Consider the following 20,358-nt stretch of genomic DNA (forward strand, 5'->3'; position numbering starts at 1 on the left):
GCCTTGCATGCCTGAGGTCCTGGGTTCGATTCCTCAGCACCTCATAAGCAAAAAGAAAAAAGCCGGAAGTGGCACTGTGGCTCAAGTGGTAGAGCGCTAGCCTTGAGCTGAAGAGCTGAGGGACAGGGCCCAGGCCCAGAGTTCAGGCCCCACGACCGGACCAAAAAAAAAAGAAAGAAAATAGCTATGGTGCACTACATGTAGTACAGATAGACACTTCCTCATTTTAGCTCTGGGGACCACATGGTCTTCCCTGGAGCCAGCAGATTGCCACCCTTAGCCCCTTTTCTATCAGAATTCAGATACTGTTTCCGTCTCATTTTACTCTGACCCTTGTAAGTCCTATTTGTAAGTCCTATTTCTTCTATTTTCACAGCTCTCACACTTTTTCCCATCCTCACTACCACACCAATTTCCTTGTTGCATTTAAAGACTAGTTCTCAGAGAACCTTTCCTATCTGGCTTTTTGCTCATCACCAGATGGAATGAGCTATGATCTCAAACCATGAAATTATTGAGTTAGGAGGCTGGGTCTCCTTGGACATGTTTGCTTTCAGTGTCTCTGTGTCTGATCCTCATTCTTGAGAATTCTGTTTAGTTTTTGATTTATACCAATGCTGTTTTTGAAAGTTTATGTAAGTTATATTATTCTCACTTTGAATGACCCTTACTTAGTGGTTCCAAACTTCTTACCTAACATATTAGTTGTCTTTTACACGTCTCCCATCCCCGGTATGAATCAAACCCCTGAGAAAATTTCTCTGTCCAGATAAGATCCAGTAAGTGCTGATCAGTGTTTGTCCTATATCTGTTTATTAAGTCCACATTTGAATATACGTAGATTAATTTTAGAACTAAAAGAGACTTGAGTTTACCTACCTTGGTCATTTGAGTTACCCCAGTAAGCCACATAATGTCAGTAGGGTAGTGAACTAAGGTCCCTCCCAATGAAAATGATTTAATTCTTGTGTTAGCTTTTGCTTTACAACAAGATGTACCACAAGTATCATTTGGACTTCTCCTTTTTTGTGTGTGTAAAAAGATACCATAGTTATTTTTTGTAAGGAACTGATTTTTTTAACTTTTATTAGACACTTTGGTTGAATGAGATCCCCTCTCCAACAAAGTAAAATCTAGACAGCTTTGTGTATAAGTTCTTAAACTGAAAAACAAGTTTGTGGGAAGGACAAGACTGTAGGTTTCTAAACACTTTTGGATTCTTACATAGAAATGTGTGTGTGTGCATGCATGTGTGTGCGTGTGAATGTTGCATTCAGGATCCTTTGTGGTGATCTTTGAGCCCTCTAAACTCAAGAGAAATATTCTGTAGGTAATATAGCATAAGAAGCTTGATCTGCAATTCTCTCTGCAACTGATTTGCTGTTTTGTTTCTCATAGCACAGGTGCAGCAGTGATCAGTGGCTCTCAGCATCCATCGTCATCGTCGTCTGTCAACGATATGTCTTCAATGTCAACAGATCCGACTTTGGCCTCGGATACAGACAGCAGTCTGGAAGCCTCAGCTGGACCTTTGGGCTGCTGTAGATGACTACTTGGGCCTTGGGGGAGGGTGGGGAGGGATGGGGAGTCGGTTAGTCATTGATAGAACTACTTTGAAAACAATTCAGTGGTCTTATTTTTGAGTGATTTTTCAAAAAGTAGAATTCATTTTTTTAGTAAAGTAGTTTATTTTTTTTAATTTCAAGTGATGTAATTTAAAACCTAAGTTGTATTTTAAAACAGCAACAAAACTGTATTGTATTTTTTGCTGTAATTAAGTGTATAATGTAAACCTAATTATTTTATCATGGTTTAAATTTTTTGCATATTTGCTTTATCTTATGCTGCTGATTTTTTTACTGAATTTGTAAGATTTTGTTTATCAAAGCAACTTTTATGTGGTGACTTGCCTATATCATGACTTATTTAAGATTTTTATAGTTTTTTTAATTAGAATTTATTTCATATGTTTGTTCATGATGCTATCCTTCAGGGTTATGTGCATATCAATGAAGTAACCCAGAGGAGTGAGGGAAAATAACCTGTAGCCAGTTATATTCAGGAATAACTACTGTAAATGATGAACATGTCAAGAGACCTCCAGTTACTTGCTACTTGCCCATCCTGGTTTAGTTAGAAAATAATTGGTAGGCAAACCTACCTAAATTTTTGTAAAAGCCCCATCCGTGTAAATGCAGAATAACTCAGAGCATGTCTTTAAATGAGATGCTAGGCACATGTGACCACCTTCTTGATCTTTTCACCCCACTAACAAGAAGTCAAGTTGAGGAATATGGTGTATTCTGCACATTTGTGGCATGCTCAAAACTTAAGATCACATAAAGTCAAGAGGATACTTCATGAATAATACATTTCAACGCAAATAAACAGATGGTTCCCTTCTAATAGCTATGAGCCTGTTTTTGTACACACTAGAGTTAATTTCCTCAGGCCGTAGGTCCCAGCAGTGGTCTTAGAGTCTGGTCTTTTCTCTTTAGTGCAGCCTCAGGCCCTTGGACCTTTCTGGTTTCCTACTCTACTTGGAGGATCAGTCAGTTGAGCACCAGTTTTCATGGTGTTCTGGCCAGCTGATTCTACCTGTAGCATAATCATATTTACACTAGCTGTCAGGAGGTTCCAATGCCTACTGCAATTTGTGTAGGTGACACATCAAATGAGCAATATATCGTTCATCTGAAAATAGTAGCACACAGCCATATGTAGGATATCATTTTCTAAGGACTGTTTCTTCACATTGAGCAGAGCAGGCATAAATGGTGGTCATTTAGTCCAAGTCTTTAATTTTTTTTATACGTGATTTTCGATAGAACATGCAATGTGGGTGTTGAGTAGTGTAAGAATGAATGGTGCTGCTCCTGACAAGTGTGTGTTAACTGTTTACATTTTATATCAGCAGATTTATTTCTCTATAACTGAATTTTTCCTAAGTCTTGTCATTGAAGTCTCATGATTTCTGAAGTAATGTCTGTAATGGCCCCAGGCACCTTTCGTGGTGTCTGGAACAAGAGGGATTTTATGTAATGAACCGGGAAATGCATGCGTACATGAGTAGCAAGGTTCTAGGCAGAAGCCACTGGAACATGTGACTAGCAGGAGTAAGGACAGGTGCAGCTCAGCAAATGTCTTAAAAGCTTGCTTGGTATTTTATTTCTGTATTTGCAACAAACTTCCTTCTGAATATAAGATACTTTAGGTCATTGTCAATGTGCAATATGTAAGGTGAAAATACAGTAGCCTTTTTATATATGTTGAAATAGCAAGTTCGTCTTTGATGGTTTAAAACCTTGACTTTCAGCCTCTCGGTTTTTGTAGAGATTCTTTGTGCACTCCTACAATAGGGTGTGTTTATTTTACTAGGAAATTTGAGTTTTGAGACTATGGTGCAAGCTGGAGAATCACAGGATTTGGAGTCTTGACATTAGCAGGAACTTGAACATGAGTCCATTCTTATTTTCCACTAGTTTCGTAGTTAATTAGCTTTGTCTTTTCTAGGATACGTTGTTGTCAACGATTGCACTTTAGCAGCTGACATGCTTTCAGAGGTGCCCTGGTGTTTTATGTTTGGTTACCACTAAATCATCTCTCTCAGTACAGATTTTGGTGAAGCAAGGAAAGCAGTTCTGACGGTGTCACTTGTAAATGCCAGCTCCCACTTGCCAACCACGATCTTTCCGTTGAATTCAAAGGAAACAAACTCACTGCTTAATGTAAAGTAAAAACAAAACACAACACAACAAATTATATCATGAAAGAAAGGTCTGCTTATGAAAAGCTGCGTGCTGTACTTTTAAAAAGAAAAGTGTTGTCTAAATACACCGTCCCTCTTTACTTAAAAATGTTAATATATATTTGGTACTTTTTTTTGAGTCTTCAAGCATCTTTTTAAACATTTGTTTTTGAAAAGAAATTACAAATAACATTTCTGTCAAGCAGTACTTGTGTTAAGCCACCTTTCTTATAATTTGGGTTTTTAATTTTATATTTCTTAATATGCCAATTGTCTTACTATCAGAAAAAGTATAGTAGCTGTTAATTATTGTTCGGCTTCTGTAGGTTAGGAAAGATGCCCATTCTTTGTACATGCGTCTCTTGTCCACTAGTGTATGCTGACCATTTGTAAAGATCCTGTTGTTGAGATTGCTTTATTGTAACATACATGAACAGAGCACCTCAGCTCCTTCACACAGTTTGCCGAATGGTTTTCATTGTGCCATGAACCTTAGGCTGCTGACCTCCCCCCGCCCCCCACCACCACCACCAGGCCAGAGCAGGCACAGCATGCTCTTGGCAGCACCTCCTGCAGCCTTCCGAACAAGAAGGGCCTTCAGCCCCCACAGGTGGAAGAGATTGGTGGTGTATAGAGGAGCATTTTTCTGGGAGTTTTTCTATTCCTCTGTCTGGGCTGATTGCACCATGTAGTCCAAATAGATGAAGGTGAAGCGGAACTGACCCCAGTCTCTTGAGAGAGTAATCAGCAGTAGGCAAGTGAAGCCAATTTCTGGGTTACAAATCCAACTTGGTTTACACTATTGACTAGTGTCTTCACTTAACTCTAGTCAGTGTTGCCTAGGCACTAGCCTGCACAACGTTTTGAGGTTAAAAACATAGTATATTTTCAAAAATACTGTTGTAGTTTGTGAGTGTTGTTCATTAGTCACACATTCGTTAGTGTTCGAGTGTCTGCATGCTGCCCCTCGACCTGGTGAGTAGAAGATGGAGCACCACTCTGCCCGTTGTTAGTAGCCCTGTCCATGTTGCCTCCATGGCCTGTTGTGTTTTAGTGTGCATCGTGTTTCTACTGAGCTCTTAGGTTTTCCTGAGTTACAGGAAATTCATTTGTCTTTAATAAATTGCAAGAAAGATGGCAACGTTAAAGGGCATTCAAGCAGAAATGTATAGTCTGGGGTAAGATTGGAAAACTTGTCAGAAAACCAACATCATAATTATTTCAGAGTAACTGCTCTTAGTTGGAAGTGCTCTTAAGGAGAGTTTAGTAAGAGTTAACACTTTTCTGGCTTAGATTCTCGTCGTTACTGAAACTTCTGAGAACCTACTACCTGTGGATTCATTTTGCACAATGTTCTCTTCTCACGATGGCTTAAAATTAAACTAGGTTTTTATTGAACTACCTCACACTAATTTTTCTATGCTTTCTGGAGCAAGCTGTTGCCCTTCCTGTTAGATCTTTACCGAGTGTGACTTTCACTATGTGTTGAGTACTTATGTTGACAGTACCTACCAGTAAGTGTGTAAAATAGACAACCTTGCATCAGTAGGAGACGCTCACATGTAAAACCTGTCACTGTAAACCTTGGAAAGTTGTGTTAGATGTGCTTGTGGACATCATTACTGTCTGTTTTTGTAAGTAGAAACCTGCTCGTGATATCAGTCCATTCTTTGCATTTTACAAAAGGAGTAAATCTTAGTAAATTTTACGAAGAAATAAATTACTTTTGTAGGCCCAATATTTGGTATATTTTTGAGAAGCTGTTAATCTTTTAGCTGAATGATGAAGTTAAGCTGAAGTAGCTGTCTACCTGGACTGTGACATCTATTTTCTCATTGCAGTCTTTTTTTCCTGTCCAACAGGTCTTTGAACCTGAAGACCCAAGTATGATCCTTGATGTTTGCTTTTCTCTCAGTTCGTGTCATTCTTTCCTCATCCCTCCCCTTCCCTCTGTTCTGTTTCTTCCCCTCTCCTGTCCTCCCTCTCCTGTAGACAAAACAGAATGGGGCACTTCGTAGGGAATGCTGAGATCATTATTGTGGTTTTTAATCATTCATGCCCTAGTCATTGAACATGCACCACTGGAATGGAAACAATGTTATCAAGTATGTCAATTGGTTATATTATTTTAAATAAAAAAGACAAAAGTGGTATGAATATTATGAAATTAAGAGTTTTTTCATTGAATACTAAACTTGTAATAAGATTTTTATTTATTTTTTGATGATTTTAGGATTTCCTGTAGATTGGGATAGAAAAGATCTTGCCAAAGCAGATTTCTTAGATTGGAGTTTTTATACATGCTGTAAAGTCATAATTATCGGTATTGTTTTTGGCTTGATTTTTTTTTGGGGGGGGGTCGGTCATGGGGCTTGAACTCAGCCTGGGCGCTGTCCCTCAGCTCTTGAGCTCACGGCAAGCACTCTACCACTTGAGCTACAGTGCCACTTCAGCTTGATTATACAGTGCTTTTCTAGTGTTTACAATCACTGTAGAAACCTCAAGAAAGGAACTTTGCTTCTGTATCCTTAACCTAGTAACTATATGGCTGCTTGGCAAAAATAAGGATTTAAAACGGGGATCTTTCAAAACAAGCAGGGAGTTTTAGCTTGGAATGTGCTCCGGGTTTTCACCGTGCGACGGTTGGATACGCTGCTCCACACAGCCTTGGCCTCCACTCCTTCTGTCTGCTCCCTGCTGCAGTGCTTCCTTCCCCCACCAAGAGGGAGGGATATTGCTTTCCTAAGTAGGAGAGCCATCCTCCTGGTAGGAGAGAGCCTGCTGCTCCATCACCATGAGGTTGCTCACTGGATGTGCACTGTTTGATGCTTATTGGAGCGGCAGAAGCAACCAGCACGGTGTTGAGTTTAAACCTGTTTTTATTTGCATGGCTTAAAGTTGTTCCACCTCACTATAAAATGGAGTTATTCATGCTTTTGTTATAATGTAGTTTTTTTGTTATAACAGTACTGTTATAAAAATAAAACATGCCAGGCACCAGTGGCCCATGCCTGTAATCCTCACTACTTGGGAGGTTGAAATCTGAGGATCACAGGCAGCAAAGTCTGTAAGCACCAAAAAAAAAAAAAAAAAGCTCAGGGACAGTACCCAGGCTCTGAGTTCAAGGCCCAGGCCAGCACAAAACTAAAGGTATTGTCCCTAACTTGGGTTGTTAATCTTAAGAACAAGGATTGCTTTCTAATCTCACTTTGAACATGTGGCTAAGTCTGCTGGGAAATGGGGGTTAGGAGACGAAACGGGGTGAGAGTCCACTTGACCTCATTGAAGTACACAAGTAGCAGAACAAGGATGATCCCAAAGGGACGTGGGTGGGGTCTGATGAGTGTGATGCAAACCTTGCATTTTGTGCTTTTCTATAGTGAATATTTGGAGAGGAGTGGGGTTCCAGCCCAAGTGCATGGGCAAGACATGGGGTGGCCTGGCACAGTGGGGGGTACGGCTGAGACGTTGAGGGCCCACACTGGAAATAGGAGGAGTTGCTTTGTCCTTTAGGCAGTGGAAACCGTCAGTGGTGAGCAGGGTCACTGGCAGCGGGGGCAAGGCCAGGGGGGCTGGAAATTGGTGGCTGGAAGCCAGACTTGCTCCATTGAGAGAAGCAATGGAAAAGTGAGGCTCTCTTACAGTGCGTCGCCATTCCACAGGTGGCCATGCCAGGATTAGCATTTGGAGCTCCAATGGTTGGGCAGAGCACCAGAACAAGGGGTGTACAATTTGCACGTCCCAGTTGGCAGAGCCCAAGGCAGAACACAGGACATATTTTGTCTTGACTTAGCACTTTCAGTGTCAGGAATAAGAGGAAGGGGACACTTGGCTCTAGCTGGCTGGCCGTGGGCCTCTTCGGGGGTGTGTGTGTGTGTGTGTGTGTGTGTGTGTGTGTGTGTGTGTGTACACGCCAGTATTGGGCCTAAGTGCTGTCCTTCAGCTTTTTCACTCAGGCTGGCAGCCTAGTGTGTGTGTGTGTGTGTGTGTGTGTGTGTGTGTGTGTGTGTGTGTGTGTACACGCCAGTATTGGGCCTAAGTGCTGTCCTTCAGCTTTTTCACTCAGGCTGGCAGCCTATTGACTCCACTTTTGGCTTTTTGTTCTTTGGAGATAAAAGTCTCACCCATTTGTCTGCCTGGATGAGCTCCAACAAGAATCCTCAATTAGGAGTGGCACGAGCCACAAACACCTAGAAATCTCTTCAGTCTCGTAGAGGTTTCTGCTGGGGCCTGTGTCTGGTTGGACCTTAGTTTCCCTGTGTGGATGGGTAGGAGGAGATGCACAGCTGTCTGATAAGTGGGGCCGTGGGCTGTGATTGCTAAGGATCAGCATGTGAATTGGGTGGTACAGGCACTTGTGAAAATTGGGCAGGAAGTGGAAGCCATGGTGGTGTCTGGAAAGAAGGGGTAAAATGAGGTGTGGGGGTGAAAAAAAGAAGCCAAAAGTACTTACGTCCTCAGGAGATGAAGCCTGAAGACGGGGAAGTGAGGTCAGTCCTCTTAGGACAAGTTTCAACTGCCCTGAGCTGTGCTCCACTGCTTCATGCATCACATGTGTGGGAGCTACTCTGTTAGTTCAGGGTTTCTGTACTGATGAATTTGGTGAATGTTCATGAAGATAAGCGTTAGGGTAAAGGCAATGGAACTGCAGATTAGAGTCTTGGAAACAGAAATGGCATGAAGAAATGAGAAAGATGCAGTTTGGGTGGTCTCAAAACTACGCTCTGGCTGTGTGAACCTACATAGAATAGTTTGTTAGGAACCAAATGCTTCCCGTTGGTTTGATGTACTGGGAAGAAAGATCCTTTAAACCTGGAACCCACTCTTCCCAAATTGCAGTAGAGCCAGAGAATTTGGATGTGGCACCCCCAGCCCGATGTGGCCTGAACCCTGCCCATGGTTTCCTTTTCACAGTCATTGACAGATACCAGAAGCTTCCTATAAGCCAAGAGAAGTCACCATGGACAGTCCAGCTTCACCTGGTGCACTTGACCTGGCCATTCTGGAGCCAGCTGTGGGTTGGGCAGGGAGCTGGGGGGAATGGGCCACAGGCTCAAACCTGACTCCAAGGTGAACTGCCTGGCTTGTCTTAAGATGGCGATACCCAGATAATTGCCAGCAAAATTGATCCGTCCTGGTCAACAATTCTCAACTGTCAGCTTGCTGAACACCAGGACCAGCATTAACAGCGAGCAGGTGAACTCCAGTCTTCATTCCGGACCCACTGCCTCCATGTCCAGAAAAACTGTGTGTGAGCAAAGCATTCCCTGGTCAAACACAGTTGCAGGATGCTACTTAAGGTAAGCCTGCCCCTCTTTCTGGATGTCAGGGTAATGTGCATTTCTCTAAACCCATCTGATCCCTGTCTTCTCCAGGACACCCTCTCCTCTTGCGGACTTTCCTCGCTAGATAGGGTCCGTCTTCCTTGTCAGGCTGAACCTTCTAAGCCATGTCAGCAGCTCCCCTTGCTGCTTCCATGCTCCCTGCCTCTGCCCATTCCCATGAGAACTCCACGTCTCCGCATGTGTTCGTCTCTCACCCTGCCTTCCATCTATCCTCTGCAGTCTCTGGGTTCCCTCTTGGCCTGACCGAGTACCCACTTCTGGATTATTGTCCCATGCCTCTGTGTTCTCTCCACCCAGCAGCCAAAGAGCCATGTTAAAACATTGATTGGAAGCTCTTGAATGCTTCCTTACTTCTCCAAGAAAAAAAAATATATCTCTTACCATGGCCTCTGGGTCCTGTGGTCCTCTGGCCAGCACTACCCATAGGTAGTATTCTGCCTCTTTCTGACTGTACTAGTCAGTTTTGCATCACTTCTATGAAATGCCTGAGACAGAGAAAAGTTTTGGACTCAACAATTTTGGGACTTTCTATCGCTACCTTGACCAGGTAGCAAAAGACAGGAAGAGAAAGGAACTGGGTCTCATAGATAGCCAATCAGTAACCTAAAGACCAAAGCCCCTCCTTAAAGGATCAATCTTGGGCTGGGAAGGTGGCTCAGTGGTAGAGTGCTTGCTTTGTATGCATGAGGCCCTGGGTTCAATTCCTCAGCACCACATAAGCAGAAAAAGCTGGGAGTAATGCTGTGGTTCAAGTGGTAGAGCACTAGCCTTGAGCTGAGGAGCTGAGGGACAGAGTTCAGGCCCACACTGACCAAAAAAAAAAAAAAAAAGATGAACCTTCCCAGAGCCTTTAAGACATGGCCCTTGGGGGATGTTGCCAATCCATACTACTGCACCAAACCCTAAGCACTCTCACTTCTGTACAGTTCCTCTTCCTCCTGGGCCCGTACCTCAGCTCTCAGCTCACATGACTTCTTGGAGAAGGCTTTCTGCCTATCCCCCTACTGGGATCTTGACTATACTGTGAATGTATCCCGTCTCTTACTCCTTATGCTGTTACTCCACTAGAAGGTAAGTTCTATCAGAAGCCATGACTTTATGGTCCTGTTGCCTCTAGCCCACATGGGTGGAGAACCTTGTGAATCTCTAGTAGACATAATGCAGGAAGGAAATCCTGACCTGAAACAAACGTCAACTTGTTTCCATTCTTTCTTCTTTGCCTCAGTGATCCCCATTTTTCCATCAGCACATCTTCCTTTCCCCCACCCCTAGCTGTTGTGGTTTCTGTTGCAGCAGTCCTCTGGCTTCCTGTCCACGGCTCCATCTGCACCATGACTACGCTGTCAAGCCAGCATCTTCAATGTGGACAGTGAAGGAATGGAGCCTCAGGTAGGCTGCCTGGTTTGGAACTAGTTTCTCTGGGGACTGGGTCCCTAAGTTCCCAATATTTCCATCATCAGAGACGTTCCAAGAATGTTACCTACACTCTAAGGAGCAAATGGTTGTGTGTGTGTGTGTGTAAAATGGCTTCTTTTAGACAAAGGCCTCAAGAGCCCAGTATCCCCATCTCATGGCTGTGCACGGACAAGCCAGGCCCTTTGCACTCTGACCAAAGCTTCACTCTTTTCTCCCAAGTTTATCAGCCCACAACACATTTGGAGACTGCATGGGCTTAACTGTAGGCTTGGTGGGCAATAACAGAGTAGCAATGTGCTTGGTGGAAAGCTGTGATTCCTGGTGGTGAGTTAACCCAAGAGGTGGCAATGGGCAATGGTGGCAGGACCAATGGCATGGCTTCCATACAAGTCTCTCCATTGGGAGGGTCCGCCAGGGCTGAGCTGCCAATGTCCAAGCAGGGCAGGGTCTATAGACAATGCCAGAACTGTTAGCAACCCCACATGATCCTATGTGGCATCTGTTCCACTGTTCAGAATTTAGTTCATGGTTCATCATTCAAAAGACAAGATGCCTGGCTGGGAAGGTGACTTAGTGGTACAGTGCTTGCCAAGCATGCATGAAGCCCTGGATTCAATTTCTCGGTACCACATAAACAGAAAAAGCCAAAGTGGTGCTGTGGCTCAAGTGGTAGAGTGCTAGCCTTGAGCAAAAAAAGATCAGGAACAGAATCCAGGCCCCAAGTTCAAGCCTCAGTACTGGCAAAAAAAAAATATGTGTGTTTGTGCAAGATGCTATCACCTCCATACCTCAGAATTGTACCCCCCCCCCTTTTTTTTAAGTGTATACATTAGTCAGAGGTGGTGGTGCAGGCTTGTAATCCCAGCTACTGTAGAGGTGGAGGTAGGATGATGGCAAGTGTGAAACTAGTAGGCAGCTAGTGATACCGTCTCTCCAAAGTACAAAAAGGTTGAGATTATGGCCCAAGTGGTAGGGCATTGGCCTAGGAAGCCTCAGACTCCAGGTTCAGTCCCCAGCACAGTTATTTATTAAGATTGGTGGGTTTGGATTTGTTGTTGTTTTCAGTATTAGAAGTTATACCCATTTGTCAGACTTCTAAGCTAACCTTGTTGTTTCATGGACTATTTCTGACTTACAGGGGTTTGGGGTGGTTTTTGCAGTGCTGGAGAACAAAATCCAGGGCTCTTCCCCTGTTAAGACAAGCCCTCTGCCAATAAGCTATCACTTCCTAAGAATCTAGGGTTTTTTTCCTTTTTTTTTGCCAGTCCTGGGGCTTGAACTCAGGGCCTGGGCACTGTCCCTAATCTTTTGTTCAAGTCTAGCACTCTAGCCACAGCACCACTTCTGGCCTTTTCTGTTTATGTAGTACTGAGGAATCGAACCCAGGGCTTTGTGAATGCTAGACAAGCACTCTACTATTAAGCCATATTCCCAGCTGGTTTTCTTTTTCTTAAATCAACTTCTCTTTAAATGACTCATCCATACTTTAGTACTTCAGTGACTTTCTTCTGCTGCCTTTCTAAAATACTCTATTCAGTCCTGGAGCTTGAACTCAGGGCTTGGGCACTGTCCCTAAGCTCTTTTGCTTAAGGCTAGCACTCTACCACTTGGAGCCACAGCACCACTTCTGTTGTTTGTGTTAAGTGGTTAATTGGAGATGAGTTAACCGGGGACTTTTCTGCTCAGCTGGTTTTGAACCATGATTCTCAGATCTCAGCCTCCTGAGTAGCTAGGATTACAGGTGTGAGCCACCAGTGCCTGGCTCTTTTTGTTGTGGTTGTTTTTGTCGGTTGTTGGGACTTCAAGTCCTAGGCTCTGTCCCTGAGCTTTTGTGCTCAAAGCTAATAATGCTTTATCACTTTGAGCCACAGCTTTATTTCTGGCGGATGGTCTCACTGCTTTTCTTGCCTGGCTGGCTTCAAACTTGATCCTCAGCTCTCAGACTCTTGGGTAGCTAGGGATACAGGAGTGAACCACCAGCACCCAGCCGCAAGTTTGTAAGAAATTATTTTCCTATCCATCTTTGTAATTCATAAGTTCATATCAAATGATGTCTTAATGGTAACAGGCCCAACGATTTGACAACAGTTTTGGTAGAAGAAAATGAAAAAAGAGTCAATGCCAGAACCCCTCCCACTGTGAGTTATGGACACTCAAGTAAGATGTCTTTTTAGAAAAGAGGCCAGAGTGCTGGATTAGCCAAGATTGGAGAACAGAACTGAATAGTGCTTGCAGATCCTAATTTGACCAGCAGGTGGCAGAGGTGGCTCACAATTCCAGGGACTTGGCAGGTAGCTGGGTTTATGCTAGGATTAGTGGCTATGGACAGCTATCCTTTTCTCCTGTGGCCCTCTATATGAGACTTTGACCTGCTCCTTTAACTACCTGATGGCATTATGTCCAAATTAAAGGTGAAAATCCCTCCTCCCTTCTTGATGAAGAAATGGGCAGATGCCCATCTTAGAGGGAGGGCTGTTATGAGGAATCAGATGCCCCTCTTCTCTCTCCTTGAAGGAGAGGGAGGGAGGCGGGTATTTTACACTCAGGGAAGATGGCCATCCCTCCACTGGCCCCTGGGAGCTTCAACACCCTCATCTTGTCCACTCGGGCTGTGGTGGTGATTTAGTGCACTTCCTGGGAGCACTACAACCTGTTTCCAACATGGCCCACCCACCAGGCCACGTATTGCCAGAAGTGATATGGAAAGCTTGGGACTGAACTCCCCAGAGATACCAGTCAGAAACTGGGTGCTTTGGTGACCATCACTTCCCCCAAACACTGCCTGGGGGGAGCAAGAGGCCATGTGTAAGTCAGAGCAGGGGAATGGCGGTTGCGTGGCAGGGGGCGGGTGGAAGGGGGATGCCTCGAGGGATGAGGACTGGGGGTGAGGACAGGCTGGAGAGGGTGAGTGGGCATGGAAGGCATGCCCCCCCCCAGAGACCCCACTTGCTTAGCTCGCCTTCAGACCTGACCTGCTTGCCTGGGTGCACCAGTGCCCATGTGGCCTGTACCTTGCAGGCTCTGACCCTCCCAGAGGAAAGCAGGTGACGGGGTGACCAGAGGACCTCAAAAGGCAGGAACCACCTGCAGAGGCCCCAAGAAGGAGAGATGGGGAAAAAGCAGTAGGCTTTGAGCCTCAGATGATGGAGCCACAGACAGAGCCAAAACACAAGAGTTGGCCGGGTGCCAGTGGTTATGGCCTGTAATCCTAGCTACTGAAGAGGCTGAGATCTGAGCATCATGGTTCAAAGCCAGCCTTTGGGCAGGAAAGTAAGACTTTTATGTCCAACTAATGATCAAAAGAAGGCAGAAGTGGAGCTTCAGCTCAAGTGGTAGAACACTAGCCTTGAGCAAAAAAATCACAGGGACAGTGCCTAGGCCCCGAGTTCACATCCTAGGATCATCACACACAAAACCCCACAGAATTGCATAAATCTGTGTTTATGCACATACTAGGTACCCCTCAGGGAGCTTGCCACCCCTCCCCAGGGGGCTTCTGGCCCTGTGAGAAACTGAACACATCACTTGGTAAGCCCCACTTGGAACAGCCACAAAGAACGAGGCCTGTGAGGCACCCTGCTTCCATAGCACATTTAATCATGAATGCAAAGTTCTGGTTGGCTGCCTGGCTCTTGAAAGCCACCTCTGTGGGTGGGCGTGGGGACTTTTCCTAGGCAAGGGGCGAAATGCTGTTCTTAACACTGGCACCAGCACCCACTAGGCCCTGAGAGCAGCACCCAGATCACACCTGGGCAAGTGGGCCTCTGACAGTCCCCACAGGGGTTTCAGGAGCTCTTTCCTCTCCAGCGGCGATGTCAGCTCCTTTCATTTCGGGGTCCCAGCACTTTTGGCCCCCATGGTCAAGCTTCCCAAGGTGGAGAAAAACTCCTCCATCTCCTTCTGCAGCAGCTGATTCCTCCTCTCAGCATCCTCCCGGGCCCGCTCTGAGTTCCGCAGCTTGATTTCTAACATGGCACATTTCTTCTTCTCCTGGTCCAGCTCTTCCTCTAACTGTGACGTCTGTTTCCTCAGGTCTGCACTGCTTTCTTCAATGCTTTAAAAAAAAAGAATCGAGAGACTGTCAGATGCCACTTTGCTGGGTTGGTTCTGTGCCATCTCCAGCAGATACAGCCCTGGCAGTCTCCCCAGGGCTAGTCAGACCTGTCCCACAGATAGAAGGGACCTCACAGGCCTTGGCTGGTCCTGGTACACGCCAGGGAGCCAATGAAGACATCCCACCAAAAGGTAAAGATGTGTGGGGCACCAGTGTCCCACACCTGCAGTTCAAAGGACTGCAGTTCAAAGCCATCCCTGGAAAGAAAATCTGAGTCTTAGCTCCAATTAGACACCAAAAATCCAGAAACGGATCTATCTCTCCCAGTGGTAGAATGTTAGCCTTGAGCACAAAAGCTCAGGGTCAGAGCCCAGGCCCTCAGTTCAAGAGATGGCACCTGCTCTCCCCACTCACACCCACGTGTGCTCTCTCCGCATTGGGGTTCCAGACCTGTTCTCTGCTCTGAGGGGTCATCTGCCCTGCTCAAAAGTTCCAAACAGTCTTTCAGGCTTGCTTTCCACCTCCCACCTTACACGTCTCCCTTGGTCTAGCTTTCCGTCACCCTCCGTGAGGCCGCACCAGAGCCCACACCACACCGTGCCGAGGTTGGCATACACATCTTTTCCACCAGGTGGCTAGCTCCTGCCTGGGCCCCCTGGAGCTTGGCCAGGGTAGGAGGGAAGCGTGACAACAGCCGAGTCTCTGAAATGTAGAGTGCTCCAAAGGGATTCGGCTCCAACAGCTCTGCAGTCCCCATGGACAGGGACGCTGTGTAGCCACGGCTATCCGTCCCCACCTGCCAGCCCAGCCCAGGCCTCTTCTGAGTCACTGAGCACAAAGGTGACACCCCTTCACCACAGCATGGACAGTCTCACCTTCAGACCCCACGGAGGGTGAGTGACACTAAGGTTCCACCCACTTCTCTCTGATCCCCAGCCCTTCTGCTGCTCCTGTCCCCAGGCCTCCTTCCTTCCTTGGCCTAAGCTACCCCAGCAGGAGCAACCTTGGTGTCCAGTCTCTTGACCCTACGCCCCTCCGTGACTCTTGGCCTGTCTCATGAGCATCTCTGACTTGACCTTCTAGCCAGGTGTCCCTGCAGCTGGCCAGCCACAACCCTAACGCCCTCTGGCAAGTCCCACAACCCATCAGTGAGCAAACAAACCCTCAGCGCAGCCACAACATCTGGCTGCCTTCCATCTGTACTGCTGCCCCGGGGCCCGTGCCATTCTTGGCGCCTGGAGCCTGGGCAGCCAGGTGTACTTCCCAAGGGGACCAAAGTGCCCGAGAACCTTCACCAGCTTCTCTGTTTTCATGTCCCTACCAGTAAGACCAGAGCACCACTCAGGCTAAAATGGCATATACTGCCTTACCCGCCTGCCCAGGGCTGGTGTGGCTCCAAGACCTTCCACCCCTCACACACCCCACCCCCCACCGCCCCATGGTTGAGGGTTCTCTGACATGCTTTGTTCACAAGCTCTGCCCCAACCCCTCAAATGAGGAGGAGGGCAAGGAACTGGTGACTCATACCTGTAACCCCAGCGAATCAGGAGATGTAATACCCTTCCCGTGCACAGACCCCACCGGGGCCAGCACAACAGCCTGGCCCCTCAGCTAGCGAGAGACAGGACCTCCTTGTTCTCTGGGAATTTGCTTCTGTGGATCCATGGAGCCATGGTCAACACCCAGTAGCAGAGGCTGGTGAGCCCACCCAGGACACACGTCATCAACACTAGCGGAGCTGTGACTTGAACCAGGAGAGTCTGAGACCCAGCCTACCATCAACCATCACCCATCCTGAGGATGCAGGTGAGAGGTGCCACAAGTTGGAGGGGGTGCTCACTCCACGCCTCTGTAGACAGCTTGGCTGTCCCTCCTCCCACACTCAACGGCTACCAGCTCAGGTCAGAAGTTCCCACCCACTGCCTCGCTGATCTTGGAGCAGGACTTACAGGTAAGGTTTTCCCCCTGCTTCCTTTCTCCTCTCTGCAGCAGCGCCACGTGACCTGGTCAGGCACTGCCCACCATGACCCACCCTGGCAACTGCAGATGTGGTCCAGAGCAGCGAGGCCACTCACTGCCCTCCCGGTTTCCTGTGGAAAGCCTCAGCAGGAAGCAAGAACATTCCATGAGCACCACCAGCGGAGGCACTGGAGAAAGCCAGCCTCAGATCCACACGCAGGTCTGATAGGGCATGGGACCTGGGCTTACAGAAGAGTCTGCTAACAGGGGGCCTGAGATGCTGACTGAAGCCCTTGCCTGGCTGTTAGTATGGTTTGCTTTGAGTGAGCCTTTATGGGGCACCAACTGTATGCAAGGCCTTCCAGCTCTGAGACTGTCAGACACAGGACCTGTCCAAGCCCTCCCCTGAGCTCCTATAAAGGCAGCCATGTTGCCGCCTCTGGGCACATTCATGGCTGGCAGCAATCATAGCATCAGAAGTTCTGGCCTGGCCCCAGCCCTTTACCTTCTCAGACTTGTCTGGTACTCAGTCCTCTGCCGGCAGAGCTCTGCCCTGAGCTCAGCCACCAGGCCCTGGAGAACTCGGCAGCGGTGGGCCTGGTCCAGGGCAGGACTTCCTGGGTTGCTGGGCTCACTGCTGTGGCTGCTGCCACCACCACCGTGTCCGCTCGTCTCATCCAAACTGTGGCCCAAGTCTGGGGACCTGTGGTCCCCACTGCTGGGCAGCGGGGACGGCTCCAGGGCCCACTCGGTGTGCAGGGAGCTGCAGGTGGACGAGTCGCTGGCCCTGTGGGCTGTGCAGCTGCTGACAGAGGCCTCCCTGGAGGATGTCGTGACAGACCATGTGGTGCTGGCCGTGCTGGGAAAGAGGCTGGCTGGAGGCACGTTGTCGTAGGTGGACAGTCTGTGTGGGGAGCCCGAGTCCTTGAGCCGGTCCCCTGAGGAGGCTCGCCGGTGATGGCCACGCAGAGAGGACAGCCCGTTCATGAGCCAGTTCCCACTGGACGGGAGGCTGGGCACCTCGAGGGAGGACGTGCCTCCCTTCGGGCTCCCTGACCGGGATCCTGGCTGCCGGAAGGAAGACTTCCAGCTGGGCAAGGTCTGTATCCCTTTTCTCGAGCCAGGGGCTGCAGGATGGCTCTGGCTGCCCCGGCCAGGGGGGGAGGTCCTCGAAAGCACCACTGCAGCTGGCCGGTCTAGAGATGAGGTCCTGTGGGTGGGCAGGCCAAGGCCGCCAGGCTCAGCTGGACTGTCTCTGCAGGCCTCCTCAGAGACCCAGCCCACTGTGCACTGTGGGGCCCCGGCCGGGGAGGCAAGTCCTTCTGGGACCGTGGCAGTGAACAGCTGGCTGTGTTTGCGGATGAGGGTGGTCATCAGGTGCTGGACTAGGGAAGTGCCTGCCAGAGAGAGAGAGAGGGGCGACACGGCTGTGAGTGACCCAGCCCAGGTGCGGGAGGAGGGACTGCGTCTGTGAGCCTGTTTTAGGACATGGAACCTCAAGCCAGGAGGTAGCAGGAAGAAGGGGAGTGATGCAGACATGGTGTCCATCAAGGCAGCAGATGGGCAGGTGGCTGCGGGACTGGAAAATAAAACTGGGAAGGTGAGTGCCCTCAGCTGCATCTCCATGGCTGTGCCCAGGTGTTCACCCTCTTGGTGCACAGGGACCCGAGGCAGGGAAGAGACCTCCTTTCTGTAGACACAAGGCCTCAACTCCTGTCTGCAGTCCTAGCTACTCAGGAGGCTGAGATCTGAGGGCTGTGGTTCCATGCCAGCCCAGGCAGGAAAGTCTGTCAGACAGACCACCAAAAAAGCCAAAACCAGAGCTGTAGTTCAAGTAGGTGAGTGCTAGCCTTGAGCAAAAAAAGCTCATGGGCAGCACCCAGGTCCTGCGTTCAAGCCCTTGGACCGCACAACAACAAAAGAGACATAGCTCCCCGATTCTGGGCGCTCAGCTCCTGTGGCAGTGAGTGGGGTTTCCTCCCACATGCCAGTGAAGATGGCCGGATCGCAGGAAGCCTCGCTCCCTCTTCCACCCACATCAAAGGCCAGAAGGTGGAGTGGTTCACTGGGGTGATAAGGCTGACATTGGGGGGTGGAGGCCCTCCAGTGAACAGAGGAATCCAGGAAAGATTCTTAAGCCAGCAAACACTGGGGGAAGCAGGAACTGAACTCCAACACCCACTCCGCCTGGGTTTGTGTCCTGGGGCAGGAGAAGGGCCAAAGTATCAGCCCAGAGAGCAACACCCTTACCATGGGCAGGGGGGTACAGCTCTGTAGTGCCCACACCACATCTTCCTCACATTTACAAAGGAACTCAGCCCACAGGCTAGAGTGGAGCAGCCTGGCTCCAGCCAGTGTTTGTGATTGTGTGAGTCTTGGCCAATCCCTCCCTCCCTCTCTTCCTCCCTCTTGTACTAGTACCTAGGGCCTTAACCCAGGGCTTTCTATGCTCAAGGCTGGCATTGTACCACTTGAGCCACAGCTCTACTTCCGGCTTTCTGGTGGTTAGTTGGAGATAAGAGACTCCTATACTCCTGCTTAGACTGGCTTTGAATGGCGATCCTCGGATCTCGGTCTCCTTAGTAGCTAGGATTACAGGCACAAGCCACTGGCATTTGGCGCTGGTTAGTCTCTTCACCTAGGACCTTGGAGTCCCTGCCTACTTCCGTTTCCATGCCCGCCTCCACCTGTGCCCTCTGGCAGGTCTGGCTGTCTGTCCTCTGGTGGCCCCCTCACAGCTCCCTCAGCCTCTGTTTCCTTGCCCTTAAGCTCTGTTTTGTGGTTTTTTCCTGGTATTAAGGCTTGACTTCAGGGTCTGGGCACTGTCTCTGAGCTTTTTTTGCTCAAGACTAGTGTTCTACCACTTGAACCACTTCTGCCTTTTTGGTGGTTACTGAAGGCTCTCACAGACTTTCTTGCCTGGACTGGCTTTGAACCTCGATCCTCAGATCTCAGCCTCCTGAGCATTTAGGATTACAGATGTGACCTATGTTCCTTAAAAAAAATCACTGTCATAGAAGAGAACTGCACAGCTCTGACATCCAGGAAGCTGGACAAGGAGGTGGGCTCAGCAAAGACATCCACCCCTCTGTTTTCCCAGGCCCTTCCTCTGCACTAAAGATTTAATCATTCTAACCTCATCTCATCACTCACTGCTACCAGCCACAGAGCTGACCTCATTAAGGGGAGGGCCAGGAGAGAGAGGCTCCTGAAAACTTCTAGGGAGATGGAGATGAGCTACCTGAGCCCTCTACCCTCCCCGGGCCTGGCTTGGCTGGGATGGTTCTGAGGGTCATATGCCTGGGACCAAGATGAGCCCCAATCCTAAGAATAATGGAGTTGTGTACCCATCCCCCGTTACCTTCCATGATGGTCACTGGGTCCTCGATCTGTGGACGCAATATGTTAGGTCCAAATACCGTTGCCAGGTTCTGGACGCTCATCTTGTTGATACTTGAGTGGGACTGAACTTCATCCAGAAACCTGCAGAGCAAGGAAGAAGCAAAATTTGAAGTCTAATCTATGTCAGCTGCCAGGTCCTTTGTGGCCTGCCCTGCCCACACCCCTCACAGGCCACACCCCCACACCGGCAGCCATCCGGTCAGGCCTGCCTGGGATTTCCAAGGGTTGCTGGCCATGACCAGTCCAGCTCCAGCTGCAAAACTTGGATCTCAGGTTTGCGAGGGCCACCAGAAACAGGCCAGTGTGACAAGGACCCATTCCCCTGGCCTGGCATTGCCGCTTGCCCCCTGGCCAGTGCCTACGAGGGACACTTGAAGGGTTATGATTAAAGACAGAAAAGCTAGGGGGTGGGGAGGGGACACTTCAACAGGTAT

General features: G+C 48.3%; 2 protein-coding genes across 6 annotated transcripts in view; one reads left to right on the forward strand and one right to left on the reverse strand.

The window, feature by feature from the left end:
- Mapk8 (mitogen-activated protein kinase 8) overlaps positions 1–5,915 on the forward strand; it is an 81,436-nt gene extending 75,521 nt beyond the window's left edge. For 3 of the 5 annotated variants that reach the window (XM_070020785.1, XM_070020784.1, XM_070020786.1), the window contains one exon: positions 1,404–5,915. In XM_070020785.1, the coding sequence (XP_069876886.1) occupies positions 1,404–1,549 (146 nt within the window). In that variant the 3' untranslated portion in view covers positions 1,550–5,915. Of the gene's footprint in view, positions 1–1,398 lie in introns of all 5 variants that reach the window. The other 2 variants (XM_070020787.1, XM_070020788.1) reach the window with 2 other exon arrangements.
- An 8,171-nt stretch (positions 5,916–14,086) lies between these two features.
- The window catches only part of Arhgap22 (Rho GTPase activating protein 22), a 155,744-nt gene continuing 149,472 nt past the window's right edge, over positions 14,087–20,358 (reverse strand). Inside the window, exons 9-11 of the mRNA XM_070020405.1 lie at positions 19,884–20,005; positions 17,028–17,919; positions 14,087–14,563 (exon numbers count right to left, since the gene is read on the reverse strand). Of these exons, the coding sequence (XP_069876506.1) occupies positions 14,335–14,563; positions 17,028–17,919; positions 19,884–20,005 (1,243 nt within the window). The 3' untranslated portion in view covers positions 14,087–14,334. The remainder of the gene's footprint in view (positions 14,564–17,027; positions 17,920–19,883; positions 20,006–20,358) is intronic.

This window comes from Dipodomys merriami, unplaced genomic scaffold, assembly GCF_024711535.1.
Source record: "Dipodomys merriami isolate MVZ:Mamm:240054 unplaced genomic scaffold, mDipMer1.0.p SCAF_14, whole genome shotgun sequence".
In the NCBI taxonomy this organism is placed as follows: domain Eukaryota; kingdom Metazoa; phylum Chordata; class Mammalia; order Rodentia; family Heteromyidae; genus Dipodomys; species Dipodomys merriami.